Here is a 16,593-nt window from a genome sequence, read left to right as displayed (position 1 = left end):
GCCAACACCACATGGAACAGAAGAACTGCCAGGTGATCCCAGGCAACCCACAGAACCACTAAGTTTTGGGATGGCTTGAATGAAGCTAAAATTTCCACCCATTTCTAAGTTATGAAATTCTAAGTTTTGCTTACATTTTTCAGTATCAATGTTTGTGTTCTCAGGTTTTTCACTCGGAAGATCATGAAATTTCACAGGAACATACAGAGGTTCACTCTGGAATGCAGCAAAAACAGAAACAAATATAAACAAGTATAATAGCTGATATAATGGCTAAATTTAAGTGGATGGTATACAGACACAGATACCACCCAGAACAGGGCTGTTCACCACCATGTTTATACAGCATAATTTTCCCAAAATGCATTTTCAAGACTTATATAGGAAACTCAAATGATCCACCCAGGTACTATGACAGAAAGAATCAATTTAAAGTTTAGAAATGTAATCACACGGCACTGGCACATTATGATATTTAATTTTTAAATGTCATAAAAACAGACCTCCCTCAGCTAACAGATTATCTCCCATTCCTTTTCATTCATTCTTTTAACATATACATATTGAGCTCCTACTACATCAGGTGCTGTTCTAGGTCCCAGGGATATAAGAGCGAATAGAGACACAGTCTCTGTCCTCAGTGATATAAAATAACCTAGTGGCAGAGAACAGAATTAAAGCCAGGTTTGTCTAACCTGCTCTAAAAGTCTACATTTTTAAGTGGTTCTAAATCCCCCAACTGTTTTTGTAAATGTTCTTCAGATGATCTGTATTTAAGGCACAATTCTGATAATTTAAGAAACAAGGCTGTTTCTTAAATTAACATAAAATATTTTTTGTTTCAATTTATCTTTAACTCCTGATACAGACTCTGCCAATGAAAAATATTCAGTAAATGAAGAGACAACAGGATTTGGAAATAGATGGAGTCTCATTGTTGCATTGAACTTTTCATCATAGCATTTGGCCTAGAACAATTTGACATGTCCATCTTACAGATAATAGAAAAAAATAGTAGAAGAGTAGGCTGCCATCTCAACTCTGTCTTCTACACTGATAGAGACAACTGATATTAGTCTTGTTTGTTTTTTTCTGTTTTTTGTTTGTTTGCTTTTTGGGTTTTTTTGGCCGCACAGTGAGGCTTGCAGGATCTTAGTCCTCCAACTAGGGATCAAACCCGCACTCTCGGTAGTGAAAGCGCAGAGTCCTAACCATTGAACCACCAGGGGATTAGTCTTGTTGATGCTTAGGATCCCAGAGAAAAGAAATGACATTTTCTCTAAGATTCACAAACCATTCACAGCACCCGGTAAGCTACCTTGAAAGCAACTATAGTTCTAAAAGTCAGAGGAACAAAAAACTGTATTGTCAGTAAGGTCACTGAGCTAGTGCTTCATAAATTGGTTATTAAATTTTAGAGTTAACTTTAAAATTTTTCTCAGATAGAATGCCACATTTGGAATAATATATTTTAAAGAGATGCCTTAGTAATGGTGTAAAAAGAATAGATTTTTACATACTCTCTCTCCAACAAGATTATAAACGCTTAAATAGAGTGACTGATAATTCCTTCATATGCTTGCTTATTATCTGTCTCCCTCCCTTCCCCGAACACACACTAGAATATAAGCTGTATTTTGAGAGTCTAGAACAAGTGTTTAACATACATTAAGTGCTCTTAAAAATTTGTGAAATGAATAAACAATCTGCTAATAGAGTCTCAGTGTCAAGTAAATGTATTTGTTTCTAAGTGGTAATAATATAATAACAAACATGAAGTGACAAAGTTGGTAAGAAACAAAGGACAAAGGACTTCCTTTACTATTTTCAGTCCTTAACTAATTTCCTCTTCCCTTCTCTCCCCAGAGGTGGCTGAATTGCTTACTTTTAGGTCTCAGGTATCTCTAAGAAAGTACCAAATTACAACTCTCATGGACAGCAGCCAACATTGAGATATATTTTTATTTTAATATAGCTGTGGTGCTATCAATGCTATTTCAGTCCTTCCCGCCATGGTCAACTCCACCCGCTCTCTTCCTGAGGAGAAAAGAAACACTTACCAAAGAACTATTCATAGTTGTATCTGTTGTGCAAGCAGCGAAGTAACCTTCAGCATCTGCAAACTACAAATTAATGAAACATAAAATTCAATTAAACTCATGAAATAAAGTAGAACTAGTGTGAGTCACAGCTCAAAGGTACAGAACCAAAAATCCAGAGCAGACCTATAAGGGTATAATCATTTTTTTTTAAAAAGACACCAATTGTACCTGAACATTTCTTACTGTTTTTTCTTAATTAATTAATTAATTAATTTATTTTTGGCTGTGTTGGGTCTTCGTTTCTGTGCGAGGGCTTTCTCTAGCTGTGGCAAGCGGGGGCCACTCTTCATCGCGATGCGCGGGCCCCTCACTGTCGCAGCCTCTCTTGTTGCGGAGCACAGGCTCCAGACGCGCAGGCTCAGTAGTTGTGGCTCACGGGCCTAGTTGCTCCACGGCATGTGGGATCTTCCCAGACCAGGGCTCGAACCCACGTCCCCTGCATCGGCAGGTGGACTCTCAACCACTGTGCCACCAGGGAAGCCCTATAATCATTATTAATAATAATAGCAGCTAATGCCAAGTACTCGACCATGTAAGGTAAGTATTATCATCTTTATTTTATTGATGAGGAAATTGAGGATAAGAAATTTCATCTAAGTAACAGAACTAGGATTAAAGCCCAGCTTAGTCTAACTCTGAACTTAAGCCCTTTTCACAATATTATAATAACATTTCAGATCACCAGGGAGAGGATGGATGGGTTAGTGAAGAAGGCAAATAACATCTTAGCATTATCATGATAACAGTGTTAACCTCAAGAATCCCCTAAATGGATTCAGACACTGGACCACTTTGAGAACCACTGTGCTAGTGCTGTAAAAGCATGCTTTTATTCACACCCACAACTACCCTATCATTTATCCCTGCTTAAAGTTTGAAGAGGTTAAATAACTTGCTAAAGATCACACAATCAGCAAGTGACAGAACAAGATTCAAACACCAGAAGCCCATGCCCTTAAAAAACCTTTATAAATCAGTAAGAAAGAGTTATTGTAGAAAAATGGACAAGATAAGGACAACTCACAAAAGAATTCTACTGTGCAAAAAATATATGAAAAAGTAACCAAAAACACACAGATTAAACAAGATACCACTGTCTACCTATCATATTGGCAAAGCATTAGGGTTTTGCTAACAGTTCAGTCTCATGCACTGCTAACAGACATAAATCAGGTGCAATTATTGTAGATGATAATTTAGCAAAAGGAATCAAAAGCTATATAATGACATTACTGTTTTATCCAGCAATTATACTTTTAGGAATTTATCCTAAGTAAATAACTACAGATGTGTACAAAGACATTCCTATTTAATTACAACAAAAGAGAAAGTGAAGGGACTTCCCTGGTGGCGTAGTGGTTAAGAATCCGCCTGCCAATGCAGGAGACATGGGTTCGAGCCCTGGTCTGGGAAGATCCCACATGCCGTGGAGCAACTAAGCCTGTGCGCCACAAGTACTGAGCGTGTGCTCTAGAGCCCGTGAGCCACAACTACTGAGCCTGTATGCCACAACTACTGAAGCCCACGTACCTAGAGCCTGTGCTCTGCAACAAGAGGAGCCACCACAATGAGAAGCCCGTGCACTGCAATGAAGAGTAGACCCCGTTCGCTGCAACTAGAGAAAGCCCACGTGCAGCAACAAAGACTCAACGCAGCCAAAAATAAAAATAAATAAATTTATTTTTAAAAAATTGGGGAAAAGAAAAAAATGGTTAAAATGGTAAATTTGATGTTATGTGTATTTTACCACAATTTTAAAAAGAGAGAAAAGGATAGAGAATTAAAAAGGAAAAAAAAAAGGAAAAGGATTAATGTAAAGGAGAGTTTTATGGGCTTCCCTGGTGGTGGCGCAGTGGTTAGGAATCCACCTGCCAATGCAGGGAACACAGGTTAGAGCCCTGATCTGGGAAGATCCCACATGCTGTAGAGCAACTAAGCCCATGCGCCACAACTACTGAGCCTGCGTTCTAGAGCCTGTGAACCACAACTACTGAAGCCCATGTGCCTAGAGCCCATGCTCCTCAAGAAGAACAAGAGAAGCCACCACAACGAGAAGCCCGCGCACTGCAACAAAGAGTAGCCCCCGCTCACCGAAACTAGAGAAAGCCCGTGTGCAGCAACAAAGACCCAACGCAGCCAAAAATAAATAAATAAATAAATGTGTAAAAAAGAAAAAAAAAAAAGAGACTTTTATATGCTTCATTATCAAAAATTCAGTTTCTACTACACGGAAGATACATCACTACATAAACTGCCATTTCTTTCAACACTTATAAACAAGCATTTTATGTGACATTAGTGATGGAATATAATTTGATTAGCCAAACATCTGAAATATGCCCTGAAATATGTTATTTTCATTTTAACATATAAACTTTGAATTAGTTTGCTTCTACAATCAACTTTATAGCTAATTAGATGATATTTATTTGATCTGCAAATGACCACAGACTCTAGATATTCTTCTTATCCTTTACCTTCCATCATCTTCTCCACATTAGTTGATTTGGACTAGTTAAGTAAGTCTTAACAACTCAGAGCATGTCATGAGGTAAGGGAAAGAAAGTGATTATGTACCTTTGACTTCTCACAAAACATTCTGATGCCAAGCTGATTAGAAGAGTAAATTTAAAAGTATGGACAAAAGCAAGTTTTTCTTATATCATGCTATCTTCACTCATTTAAAGAACAAGTTAAAATCTGACTGTTTTTCAAGAAACTAACAGTTTGAAAAAATGTACCCCCGCTCCAACAAACAGTTAAAATTTTAAACTTACAAAAGCAGCATGCTTTCCTCGAAATCCTCTTGTACACTGTTGTCTCCATGGCTTCCAAATTATAAAGCCCAAAAGGTACAGAACAAACATAGATGTTTTTGCAAAGGTGCTGAAGAACGGTTTGTTGTACTGAGTAAAAACATACTGTGGAGGAAAAAGTTACAGAAACTGTGAGACAAACCTTATTACTCATTTCCAATAAAATACAGTTATTACATGATTTTTAACTCTAGAAGTTCATTTGGAAGGGAAAGATCAAAAGGGATTATAAAAATATTTTGAATTCATTTCTGAATATTGTATTTGCCTTGCATACAAAGGATAATATTTCCAAAACAAAGCAGCAACAACTTGCAAAACAACTTTTGTTCAATAGTCACTGAAAACCTACTATGCAACAGTATCTATACTAGCAGCTAAGGAAAAACAAGATAGGATTTCCTGAGAGGAGATCTATAGATACAGATACAGATATATAGACACAGATATAGATATGAAGAATACACAGTGTTATGTGCTAATACCATGATAGGGGGATACAGGGTACCATGAGAGTACCAAAGAAAGACGGACCATTTTGAACGTTACAGAAGTTTCCCAAAAGAAGCCATTCTTGATCTGTATCTGAAGGCCCAAACAGAGGAAACAGCATAAAGAGAAGCAATGAAACAGTATGGGGTATGAAGAAAACTGCATGAAGTTTAATGTTATTAGGAAGTTATACAACAACCTGTAATCATTGTTTTTTTGTTTGATTTTTTAAAATTGAACTATAGTTGATTTACAGTGTTGTGTTAGTTTCAGGTGTATAGCCAAGTGATTCAGTTTTATATATATATATATATATATATATATATATATATATATATATATATATATATACATATATATATATATTCTTTTTTCAGATTCTTTTCCATTATAAGTTATTACAAGATATTGAATATAGTTCCCTGTGCTATACAGTAGATCCTTGTAATCCTCATTTAAATTGAAAATATCAGAATGAAGTCATAATTTTTGTTTCCAAAAAAAACCCCCAAAAGACCTAGTTATATGCATTGAAAAGGCCTAGAAAAAAATGATAACCCAGAGGGGGCAGACAGCAGAAGGAAGAAGAACTACAATTCTACAGCCTGTGGAAGGAAAACTATATTCACAGAAAGATAGACTAAATGGAAAGGCAGAGAACTTTGTACCAGATGAAGGGGCAAGATAAAACCCCACAAAAACAACTAAATTACGTGGAGATAGGCAACCTTCCAGAAAAAGAATTCAGAATAATGACAGTGAAGATGATCCAGGACCTCGGAAAAAGAATGGAGGCAAAGATTGGGAAGATGCAAGAAATGTTTAACAAAGACCTAAGAGAATTAAAGAACAAACAGAGATGAACAATACAATAACTGAAATGAAAACTGCACTAGAAGGAATCAATAGCAGAATAACTGAGGCAGAAGAACGGATAAGTGACCTGGAAAGACAGAACGGTGGAATTCACTGCCATGGAACAGAATAAAGAAGAAAAAATGAAAAGAAATGAAGACAACCTTAAGAGACCTCTGGGACAACATTAAACACAACAACATTCACATTATAGGGGTCCCAGAAGGAGAAGAGAGAGAGAAAAGACCAGAGAAAATATTTGAAGAGATTATAGTCGAAAACTTCCCTAACATGGGAAAGGAAACAGCCACCCAAGTCCAGGAAGCACAGAGAGTCCCAGGCAGGATAAACCCAAAGAAAAACACACCAAGACACATAGTAATCAAATTGGCAAAAATTAAAGACAAAGAAGACAATTATTGAAAGCAGCAAGGGAAAAACGACAAATAACATACAAGGGAACTCCCATAAGGTTAACAGCTGATTTCTCAGCAGAAATGCTACAAGCCAGAAGGGAGTGGCATGACACACTTAAACTGATGAAAGGGAAGAACCTACAACCAAGATTACTCCACCCAGTAAGGATCTCATTCAGATTTGATGGAAAAATCAAAAGCTTTACAGACAAGCAAAAGCTAACAGAATTCAGCACCACGAAACCAGCTCTACAACAAATGCTAAAGGAACTTCTCTAAGTGGGAAACACACAAGAAGAAAAGGACCTACAAAAACAAACGCAAAACAATTAAGAAAATGGTGATAGCAACATACATATCGATAATTACCTTAAATGTGAACGGATTAAATGCTCCAACCAAAAGACACAGGCTTGCTGAATGGATACAAAAACAAGACCCAGGGCCTCCCTGGTGGCGCAGTGGTTGAGAGTCCGCCTGCCGATGCAGGGGATACGGGTTCGTGCCCCGGTCTGGGAGGATCCCATATGCCGCGGAGCGGCTGGGCCCGTGAGCCATGGCTGCTGAGCCTGCGCGTCCGGAGCCTGTGCTCCACAACGGGAGGGGCCACGGCAGTGAGAGGCCCGCGTACCACAAAAAAAAAAAAAAAAAAAAAAAAAAAAAAAAAACAAGACCCATATATATGCTGTCTACAAGAGACCCACTTCAGACCTAGGGACACATAGAGACTGAAAGTGAGGGGATGGAAAAAGATATTCCATGCAAATGGAAATCAAAAGAAAGCTGGAGTAGCAATACTCATATCAGATAAAATAGACTTTAAAATAAAGAATATTACAAGAGACAAGGAAGGAAGTACATAATGATCAAGGGATTGATCCAAGAAAAAGACGTAATAATTATAGATACATATGCACTCAACAAAGGAGCAACTCAATACATAAGGCAACTGCTAACAGCTATAAAAGAGGAAATTAGGCTTCCCTGGTAGTGCAATGGTTGAGAGTCCACCTGCTGATGCAGGGGACACGGGTTCGTGCCCTGGTCCGGGAAGATCCCACATGCCGCGGAGCAGCTGGGACGGGAGCCATGGTCGCTGAGCCTGCGCGTCTGGAGCCTGTGCTCCGCAACGGGAGAGGCCACAACAGTGAGAGGCCCATGTACCGCAAAAAAAGAAAAAAAAAAAGAGGAAATTGACAGTAACATAATAATAGTCGAGGACTTTAACACCTCACTTACAACAATGGACAGATCATCCAGACAGAAAAATAATAAGAAAACACGAGCTTTAAATGACACAACAGACCAGATAGATTTAATTGATATTTATAGGACATTCCATTCAAAAACAGCAGATTACACTTTCTTCTCAAGTGCACACAGAACATTCTCCAGGACAGATCATGTCTTGGGTCACAAATCAAGCCTTGGTACTTTCTTTTTTTTTTTTTTTTTTGCGGTACACGGGCCTCTCACTGCTGTGGCCTCTCCCGTTGCGGAGCACAGGCTCCGGACACACGGCTTCAGCGGCCCTGGACGCGCAGGCTCAGCGGTCATGGCTCACGGACCTAGCCGCTCCGCGGCATGTGGGATCTTCCCGGACCGTGGCACAAAACCGTGTCCCCTGCATCGGCCGGCGGACTCTCAACCACTGCGTCACCAGGGAAGCCCAAGTCTTGGTAAATTTAGGAAAACAAATCGTATCAAGCATCTTTTCCGACCACAACGCTATGAGAATAGAAATTAATAACAGGGAAAAAAACGTAAAAACCACAAACACATGTAGGCTAAACAATATGTTACTAAATAACCAAGAGATCACTGATGAAATCAAAGAGGAAATCAAAAAATACCTAGAGACAAATTACAACGAAAACACAATGATCCAAAACCTATGTGATGCAGCAAAAGCAGTTGTAAGAGGGAAGTTTAGAGCTATACAAGCCTACCTCAGGAAACAAAAAAACCTCAAATAAACAATCTAAACTTACACCTAGAAGAACTAGAGAAAGAAGAACAAACAAAACCCAGTTAGTAGAAGGCAAGAAATAATAAAGATCAGAGCAGAAATAAATAAAATAGAAACAAAGAAAACAATAGCAAAGATCAATAAAACTAAAAGCTGGTTCTTTGAGAAGATAAACAAAATTGATAGACCTTTAGCCAGACTCATCAAGAAAAAGAGGGAGATGACTCAAATCAATAAAATTAGAAATGAAAGAGGAGAAGTTACAATGGACACTGCAGAAAGACAAAGCATCATAAGAGACTACTACAAGCAACTCTATGCCAATAAAATGGACAACCTGGAAGAAATGGACAAATTCTTAGAAAGGTATAACCTTCCAAGACTGAACCAGGACGAAATAGAAAATATGAACAGACCAATCACAAGTAACAAAATTGAAACTGTGATTAAAAATCTTCTAACAAACAAAACCCCAAGACCAGATGGCTTCACAGGTGAATTCTATCAAACATTTAGAGAAGAGCTAACACCCAACCTTCTCAAACTCTTCCAAAAAACTGCAGAGGAAGGAACACTCCCAAACTCATTCTACGAGGCCACCATCACCCTGATACCAAAACCAGATACTAAGAAAACAAAAATACTACAAAAAAAGAAAATTACAGACCAATATCACTGATGAATATAGATGCAAAAATCCTCAAAAAAATACTAGCAAACAGAATCCGGACAGCAATCAGAGAAGAAAAAGAAATAAGAGGAATCCAAATTGGAAAAGATGTAAAGCTGTCACTCTTTGCAGATGACATGATACTGTACATAGAGAATACTAAAGACTCTAACAAAAAACTACTAGAGCTAATCAATGAATTTGGTAAAGTAGCAGGATACAAAATTAATGCACAGAAATCTCTTGCATTCCTATACACTAATGGTGAAAAACCTGAAAGAGAAATTAAGGAAACACTCCCATTTACCACTGCAACAAAAAGAATAAAATACCTAGGAATAAACCTACCTAAGGAGACAAAAGACCTGTATGCAGAACACTATAAGACACTGACGAAAGAAATTAAAGATGATACAAACAGATGGAGAGATATACCATGTTCTTTGATTGGAAGAATCAACATTTTAAAAATGACTCTACTACCCAAAGCAATCTACAGATTCAATGCAACCCCTATCAAACTGCCAATGGCATTTTTCACAGAAGTAGAACAAAAAATTTCACAATTTGTATGGAAACACAAAAGATCCCGAATAGCCAAAGCAATCTTGAGAAAGAAAAATGGAGCTGGAGGACTCAGACTCCCTGACTTCAGACTATACTACAAAGCTACAGTAATCGAGACAGTATGGTACTGGCACAAAAACAGAAATATAGATCAATGGAACAGGATAGAAAGCCCAGAGGTAAACCCACGCACATATGGTCACCTTATTTTTGATAAAGGAGGCAAGAATATACAATGAAGAAAAGACAGCCTCTTCAATAAGTGGTGCTGGGAAAACTGGACAGCTACATGTAAAAGAATGAAATTAGAACACTCCCTAACACTATACACAAAAATAAACTCAAAATGGATTAAAGACATACATGTAAGGCCAGACACTAAAAAACTCTTAGAGGAAAACATAGGCAGGACACTCTATGACATAAATCACAGCAAGATCCTTTTTGACCCACCTCCTAGAGTAATGGAAATAAAAACAAAAATAAAGAAATGGGACCTAATGAAACTTAAAAGCTTTTGCACAGCAAAGGGAACCATAAACAAGATGAAAAGACAACCCTCAGAATGGGATAAAATATTTGCAAATGAAGCAACTGACAAAGGATTAATCTCCAAAATTTACAAGCAGCTCATGCAGCTCAATATGAAAAAACAAACAACCCAATCCAAAAATTAGCAGAAGACCTAAATAGACATTTCTCCAAAGAAGATATACAGACTGCCAACAAACACATGAAAGAATGCTCAACATTACTAATCATTAGAGCAATGCAAATCAAAACTACAATGAGGGGGCTTCCCTGGTGGCACAGCAGTTGAGAATCTGCCTGCTAATGCAGGGGACACGGGTTCGAGCCCTGGTCTGGGAAGATCCCACATGCCACGGAGCAACTAGGCCCGTGAGCCATAACTACTGAGCCTGCGCGTCTGGAGCCTGTGTTCCGCACCAAGAGACGCCGCAATAGTGAGAGGCCTGTGCGCTGTGATGAAGAGTGGCCCCTGCTTGCCACAGCTAGAGAAAGCCCTCGCACAGAAACGAAGACCCAACACAGCAAAAATAAATTAATTAATAAACTCCTACTGCCAACATCTTTAAAAAAAAAAAAAAAACTACAATGAGGTATCACCTCACACCAGTCAGAATGGCCATCATCAAAAAATCTACAAACAATAAATGCTGGAGAGGGTATGGAGAAAAGGGAACCCTCTTGCATTGTTGGTGGGAATGTAAATTGATATAGCCACTATGGAGAACAATATGGAGATTCCTTAAAAAAATAAAAATAGAACTACCATACAGCCCAGCAATCCCACTACTGGGCATATACCTAGAGAAAACCATAATTCAATAAGAGTCATGTACTACAATGTTCACTGCAGCTGTATTTACAATAGCCAGGACATGGAAATAACCTAAGTGTCCATCGACATATGAATGGATAAAGAAGATGTGGCACATATATATGATGGAATATTACTCAGCCAAAAAAAGAAACGGAATTGGGTCATTGGTAGAGAGGTGGATGGATCTATAGAATGTCATACAGAGTGAAGTAAGTCGGAAAGAGAAAAACAAATACCCTATGCTAACACATGTATGTGGAACCTAGACAAATGGTACAGATGAACCGGTTTGCAGGGCAGAAATAGAGACACAGATGTAGAGAACAAACGTATGGACACCAAGTGGGAAAGTGGCGGTGGGGAGGTGGTGGTGGTGTGAAGAATTGGGAGATTGGGATTGACATGTATACACCGATGTGTATGAAACTGATAACTAATAAGAACCTGCTGTATAAAAAAATAAGTAAAATTAAATAACAAAAAAAAGATAACCCAGAAGGAATGAGCACCTCTAAAATGCAGATGATGATCTGTACCATCTTGCACACAAAAAAAACACAGGCCCTTGAAGAAAGGGTCAAATTCAAGTATGGGGCAGGAATGTATGAGATGAGTCTGGGGCATCTTGTGCCAGAAGGCAAACAGGATGTTAAAGATTAATGGGGTAATATTGAAAGGACACTGGAGAGAATTTAAAGGGGCTCCCACTGGCCACAGATAGGGCAGTTTAAGCATCAAAAGGGATAATAACCACAATTGCTTAAAACACATCAAATATACAAAAATCCATAAATGTATAATGATATGCAAAAAATCCTCAATGGTTACTTCCAGAAGTTGCTAGGCAACATTAGTTTAAAATGAATAAAGGGGAAAAAATGAATAAAGGGAAAGAATCAAGATTTATCCAACCTTTCCTATATGACCCGTGTATCAGGATAACCAAAGAGTAGTTGTGGAAAAGTCCTCCTTAAAGAATTCTAGCTAATAAACGCAGGAGGAATGACCCTTAGAAAAATCACCATTTTACAACCCTAGTGAAATACTCTATCTGGGCAATAATCATATGGACATTCAACCACTACCTAAAGATTGATGAGGAACTTACAGTGCTCACATTGGCATCATCCAAAGTAAGACTTGCAGACGTTATGGGCCTCATGTTGTGATGTCAAAGGAAGTACCCAATACCACCAAGGCACTTTTTCCTAAAAACTGAACCTAAATCAAATCAAGACTTCACATCTACCATTTTACAGGAAATAAGAGAGACAAAGGAGCAAGCTAAATGACGTCTCAAGGAAGTAACTAGCCAAATCCAGGACGTGTGTGCTGTGGACTGAACGTCTGTATCCACTTAGGTGACAATCTTAACCCCCAGTGTGATGGCATGAGGAAGCAGGAGCCTGTGGGATGTGACTAGGTCACTAGGGTAAGTCATGAATGAGATTAGTTCCATAGAAAAGAGACTCCCCAGAGCTCTCCTGACCCTTCTGCTTTGTGAGGACACAGTGAGAAGACTGCCATCTAAGAGCCAGGGAGCGGTTCACAACAGACAGCAAAACTGCTGGCACCTTGATCTTGGGTTTTTCAGTCTCCAGAACTGTAAGAAATGTTGTTGGAACCACCCAGTCTACGGTAGTCTGTTACGGGAGCAGCCCAAATGGACTACGACAGTGTGATATATTCTACAGGAAGAATGATCCAATTTCTCCAACAAATCAAAAAAAAAAAAAAAAAAAAAGAAAGGGAGGGAATACGGTTAAGGACTAAAAGTGACTTAAAAGTTCCAACAAATGTAATGTGTGATCTTTGACTAGATCCTAACCTAAAAAGACGTCCTCGACAACCAGGGAAATTTGAATATCAGATGATTTTAATGAATTATAATTGATTTTGTGAGATATATTAATGGCATGGTAATTATATTTAAAAAATTAGAAGTCCTTTTGAAATGAATATGAAAGAATTTATAGGTGAAATGACAGGTAGCTAGAATTCGCTTTAAACACTGGAAGAAAAAATGTTTGGGAAGGGGTTGATAAGATTGGCAAAATTTGGGGCTTCCCTGGTGGCACAGTGGTTAAGAATCCGCCTGCCAAGGCAGGGGACACGAGTTTGAGCCCTGGTCTGGGAAGATCCCACATGCCGTGGAGCAACTAAGCCCATGCACCACAACTACTGAGCCTGTGCTCTAGAGCCCACGAGCCACAACTACTGAGCCCGCGAGCCACAACTACTGAAGCCTGCGCACCTAGAGCCCGTGCTCCGCAACGAGAGAAGCCACCGCAATGAGAAGCCCGTGCACCACAACGAAGAGTAGCCCCCGCTCGCAGCAACTAGAGAAAAGCCCACGTGCAGCAACAAAAACCCAACACAGCCAAAAATAAATAAATAGAATAAATAAATCTATTTTTAAAAAAAGATTGGCAAAATTTGATAACTGTTAAAGGTAAGTGATGGGTACGTGAAGATCCATTACACCATTCTCTCTACTTTGTATATGTCAGAAAATTTCCACAATAAAAAGACTGATTTTCAATTTTGAAATACACAGTATATCTTAAGTTTGAAGAGCATATTTGGCTGAGGAATTAGACACATTACATATGCTCCTGGATAACCAAATTATAAAATATCCTCTTATTAACAGGTTTTACTTTTTTCAAAAATAGGGACAAGTTTGTTGTTGGGTTTTTTTTTTTTTACTTTGCTTAGATATGGATTGTTAAATTATAATTTAACCAGGTGTTCTTTTGTCCTAAATTTTATTACGTGATAAATAAAAACAAAACTAGTTATTTAAACTAAAATAAAATTTTAAAGATAGGCTTATTTCCCTGTCAACATTAAAGAGGTTTCTTTGTAGTTAAACTACAGAATGTTAATCTAAAAACTAAAAAGGCTGTAGAAAAGTGAAAAATAAATGGCCTATTGTATTCCAGAGCCTAAGTCCAAAAAGGCTAAACATTTATTCATTCATCGGATACAATGTCAATGTCAACTATTTACTTAGCTACCATGTGAGATGACCAGCAGTATCATACTGCTTCTTGTGACATTTAAGCTCATTTTATAAATGCTAGTCTTCCTTTTGCCTTAAGATAGCAACATGTAAGTTGAAATGCAGTAACTTCTGAAAATAGGTTTTTACAGAGATCATTAGCCAAACAGAATAAAGTACCTGTACAAGTTGAAAGAAAAACTAGCTTGTGAACTCAAAAATACCACATTACTACCGACAGGTCATCAATAAAAACAACATAAAATTTAACTAAAGGCAATCACTGTATATATATACTTCATAATAATGTTTGAATCGGCAAACATATAAATGTCCATGCATGCATGTATGTGTACGATAGTGCCCTGTACATGAAAACTCAGATCACTTTCACTCATCTGTCCTAAAGCATTCTCACTTTCTACTAAATGGTGGCAAATGGATTCGCATCCTAGATGGCTGTTCCACTAGAAGATAGTATTTCTAAAGAAGGAAATTAATTTAGGAAAAAAACAAAAAAACACCCACAAATGTTAAGAAAATATGCATGTATCTCATTTTCTAAATAACCTCCCTAAAAGATATAAGAAAACTGTATGAAGCAACAAAAAGAGTATCCTTTCAGTTTCAACTTGAATTGATACTAATTCATTATCAAAGAAAAGATAAATAATTCATCAATCTTCAAAATACTGCTTTAAGATGAGAGATAGTAATGACGAGAGATACTATAACAATATTTCTATAACGCAACATCATTCCTAGACAAGAATTACATACCGAAGTAAGTTCTGAGGATGCGACCCATATCACATCAACAAGTAGGAGAATAACAATCCCAAGAGCCATTCGCCTGCGCTGAGTGAAACCACTGCTCTGGGAATTCATTCGGTTCATGATAAATACACACACCATTTGCAATCTGTTTCGTGAAAATACAGATCACATTAGAGGAGATATTTTTAAAATAACCATATAAAAATGAGAAAATTAGTATAACAGAAATATCTTACATTTTTTAAGCTAATGTTCAGGTTGAAAGTCATACAGGTAAAAAAAAAAAAGATGTGTAATTTACCTTATTTTAAAGGCCTTTCTGAGGTCTTCAAGAGCAGCGCCTGAAAACTGGTCAGATCTGAGTCTAAACGGAGGTGAAGAACTCAGCGCACCTAAAAACCACCACGAAACAATGCTTATGAAAACATCAACCACTCAACATAAGATTCCTAAGCTCTTTTTCACTGTTCACCTTCCAAATGAAAGCAAATGAAAGAATATCAAAGTGTGTAAAATATAACTGACACTTTCCTCTAGACTTTCATGTTATCCGTTGTGCATTTCAAATTATACTCAGAAAAGAACATGGTACAGGAAAAAAAAAAAAGCAGTATTCAACAAACGGCATATTTAAGAATAGTTAGCTACTGAAAAACAGCTTCTCCGAGTTTCATAAATACAGAACTGCATTCGCCTCCCGTGCCTCTCTCCGGAGGTACCCACTCCCGGGACAGCGTCTAGGCACGCGCCTGTTTCTACGTGTCTTTTCCGTCCCCGATCTCGAGCGGAGTTGGGTGAGATGTGAGAGGAAGGGATTTGTTGTGAGTCTAGACGGCACGTTTCCAAGCACCTCACGTGGTAAAGGGAAAGGATCCTCCAGGCTTCCCCACCCACCCCTGTCACTTATTTTAGATCTAAACAGTCATTCACGAGGTGGGTGGGGAAACAGCTGTTAAAGGGAATCTTCCTTTTTCGGAGGAAAAAAAAAAAAAAAGAAAAGTTAAGCCGGTGACGCCTCCCCAGGGAAGGCGAGTAAAAAGCCCTGAAGCAGCGGCGCCCAGGCTGCCTCCCCAGACACCGTTGCCGTTTCGGTCAAAGCACGTCGGCTGCTACCAAAGGCTGGAGGTGGGGCTGTTGGTGGACGCTCGATCCCGGTTTCGGCTCCGGGTGATTTCGCGGGCCTTCCGTGCCTACCTACCTGGCCTTCCTGCCCAGCGATGGTGTCGTGGCGGCACCATGAGCGGACCCGGCCCGGACCCGCCGCCGCCCAGGGCCACGGCCGCGGCCTCGGACTCACAGGGCTGTCGCGGCGCCTGACATTGCGCTGCGCTGGAGGCCCAGCCCCTGAAGCCCCGGTGCCCCTCGGGGCTAGGCTGCCGACGCCACCCGGCTCCACTCGGCCCGGGAGGGCGGGGAGCAGGGGAGAGTGAGGAACCGCGCAGGCAGCGATGGCCGCGGAGCCCTGGAGCTGGATCCCTGGAGCTGGATCCCTGGAGCTGGATCCCGGCCCCGCCCCCCCGGCCCCGCCCCCGGCCCCGGCCAGCCAGCCTGGCCTGCGGCCCGCCCCACGGCCTGAGGGC

The 16,593-nt window shown here is 39.3% G+C and overlaps 1 protein-coding gene across 1 annotated transcript in view; it reads right to left on the bottom strand.

Annotated features, from left to right (window-relative positions):
- The window catches only part of SLC35F5 (solute carrier family 35 member F5), a gene marked incomplete at both ends in the record, with an annotated part of 42,957 nt that extends 26,706 nt beyond the window's left edge, over positions 1-16,251 (bottom strand). Inside the window, 6 exon segments of the mRNA XM_079709770.1 lie at positions 135-216; positions 2,061-2,123; positions 4,880-5,023; positions 15,017-15,158; positions 15,315-15,405; positions 16,212-16,251. Coding sequence (XP_079565896.1) covers positions 135-216; positions 2,061-2,123; positions 4,880-5,023; positions 15,017-15,158; positions 15,315-15,405; positions 16,212-16,251 — 562 coding nt within the window.
- Between the last annotated feature and the right edge of the window lie 342 nt (positions 16,252-16,593).

The sequence above is a fragment of the Hyperoodon ampullatus genome, assembly GCF_949752795.1.
Source record: "Hyperoodon ampullatus genome assembly, chromosome: 8".
Lineage (NCBI taxonomy): Eukaryota > Metazoa > Chordata > Mammalia > Artiodactyla > Ziphiidae > Hyperoodon > Hyperoodon ampullatus.
The sequence above is the reverse complement of the archived record's forward strand: the minus strand, read 5'-3'. Positions and strand labels throughout refer to the sequence as shown.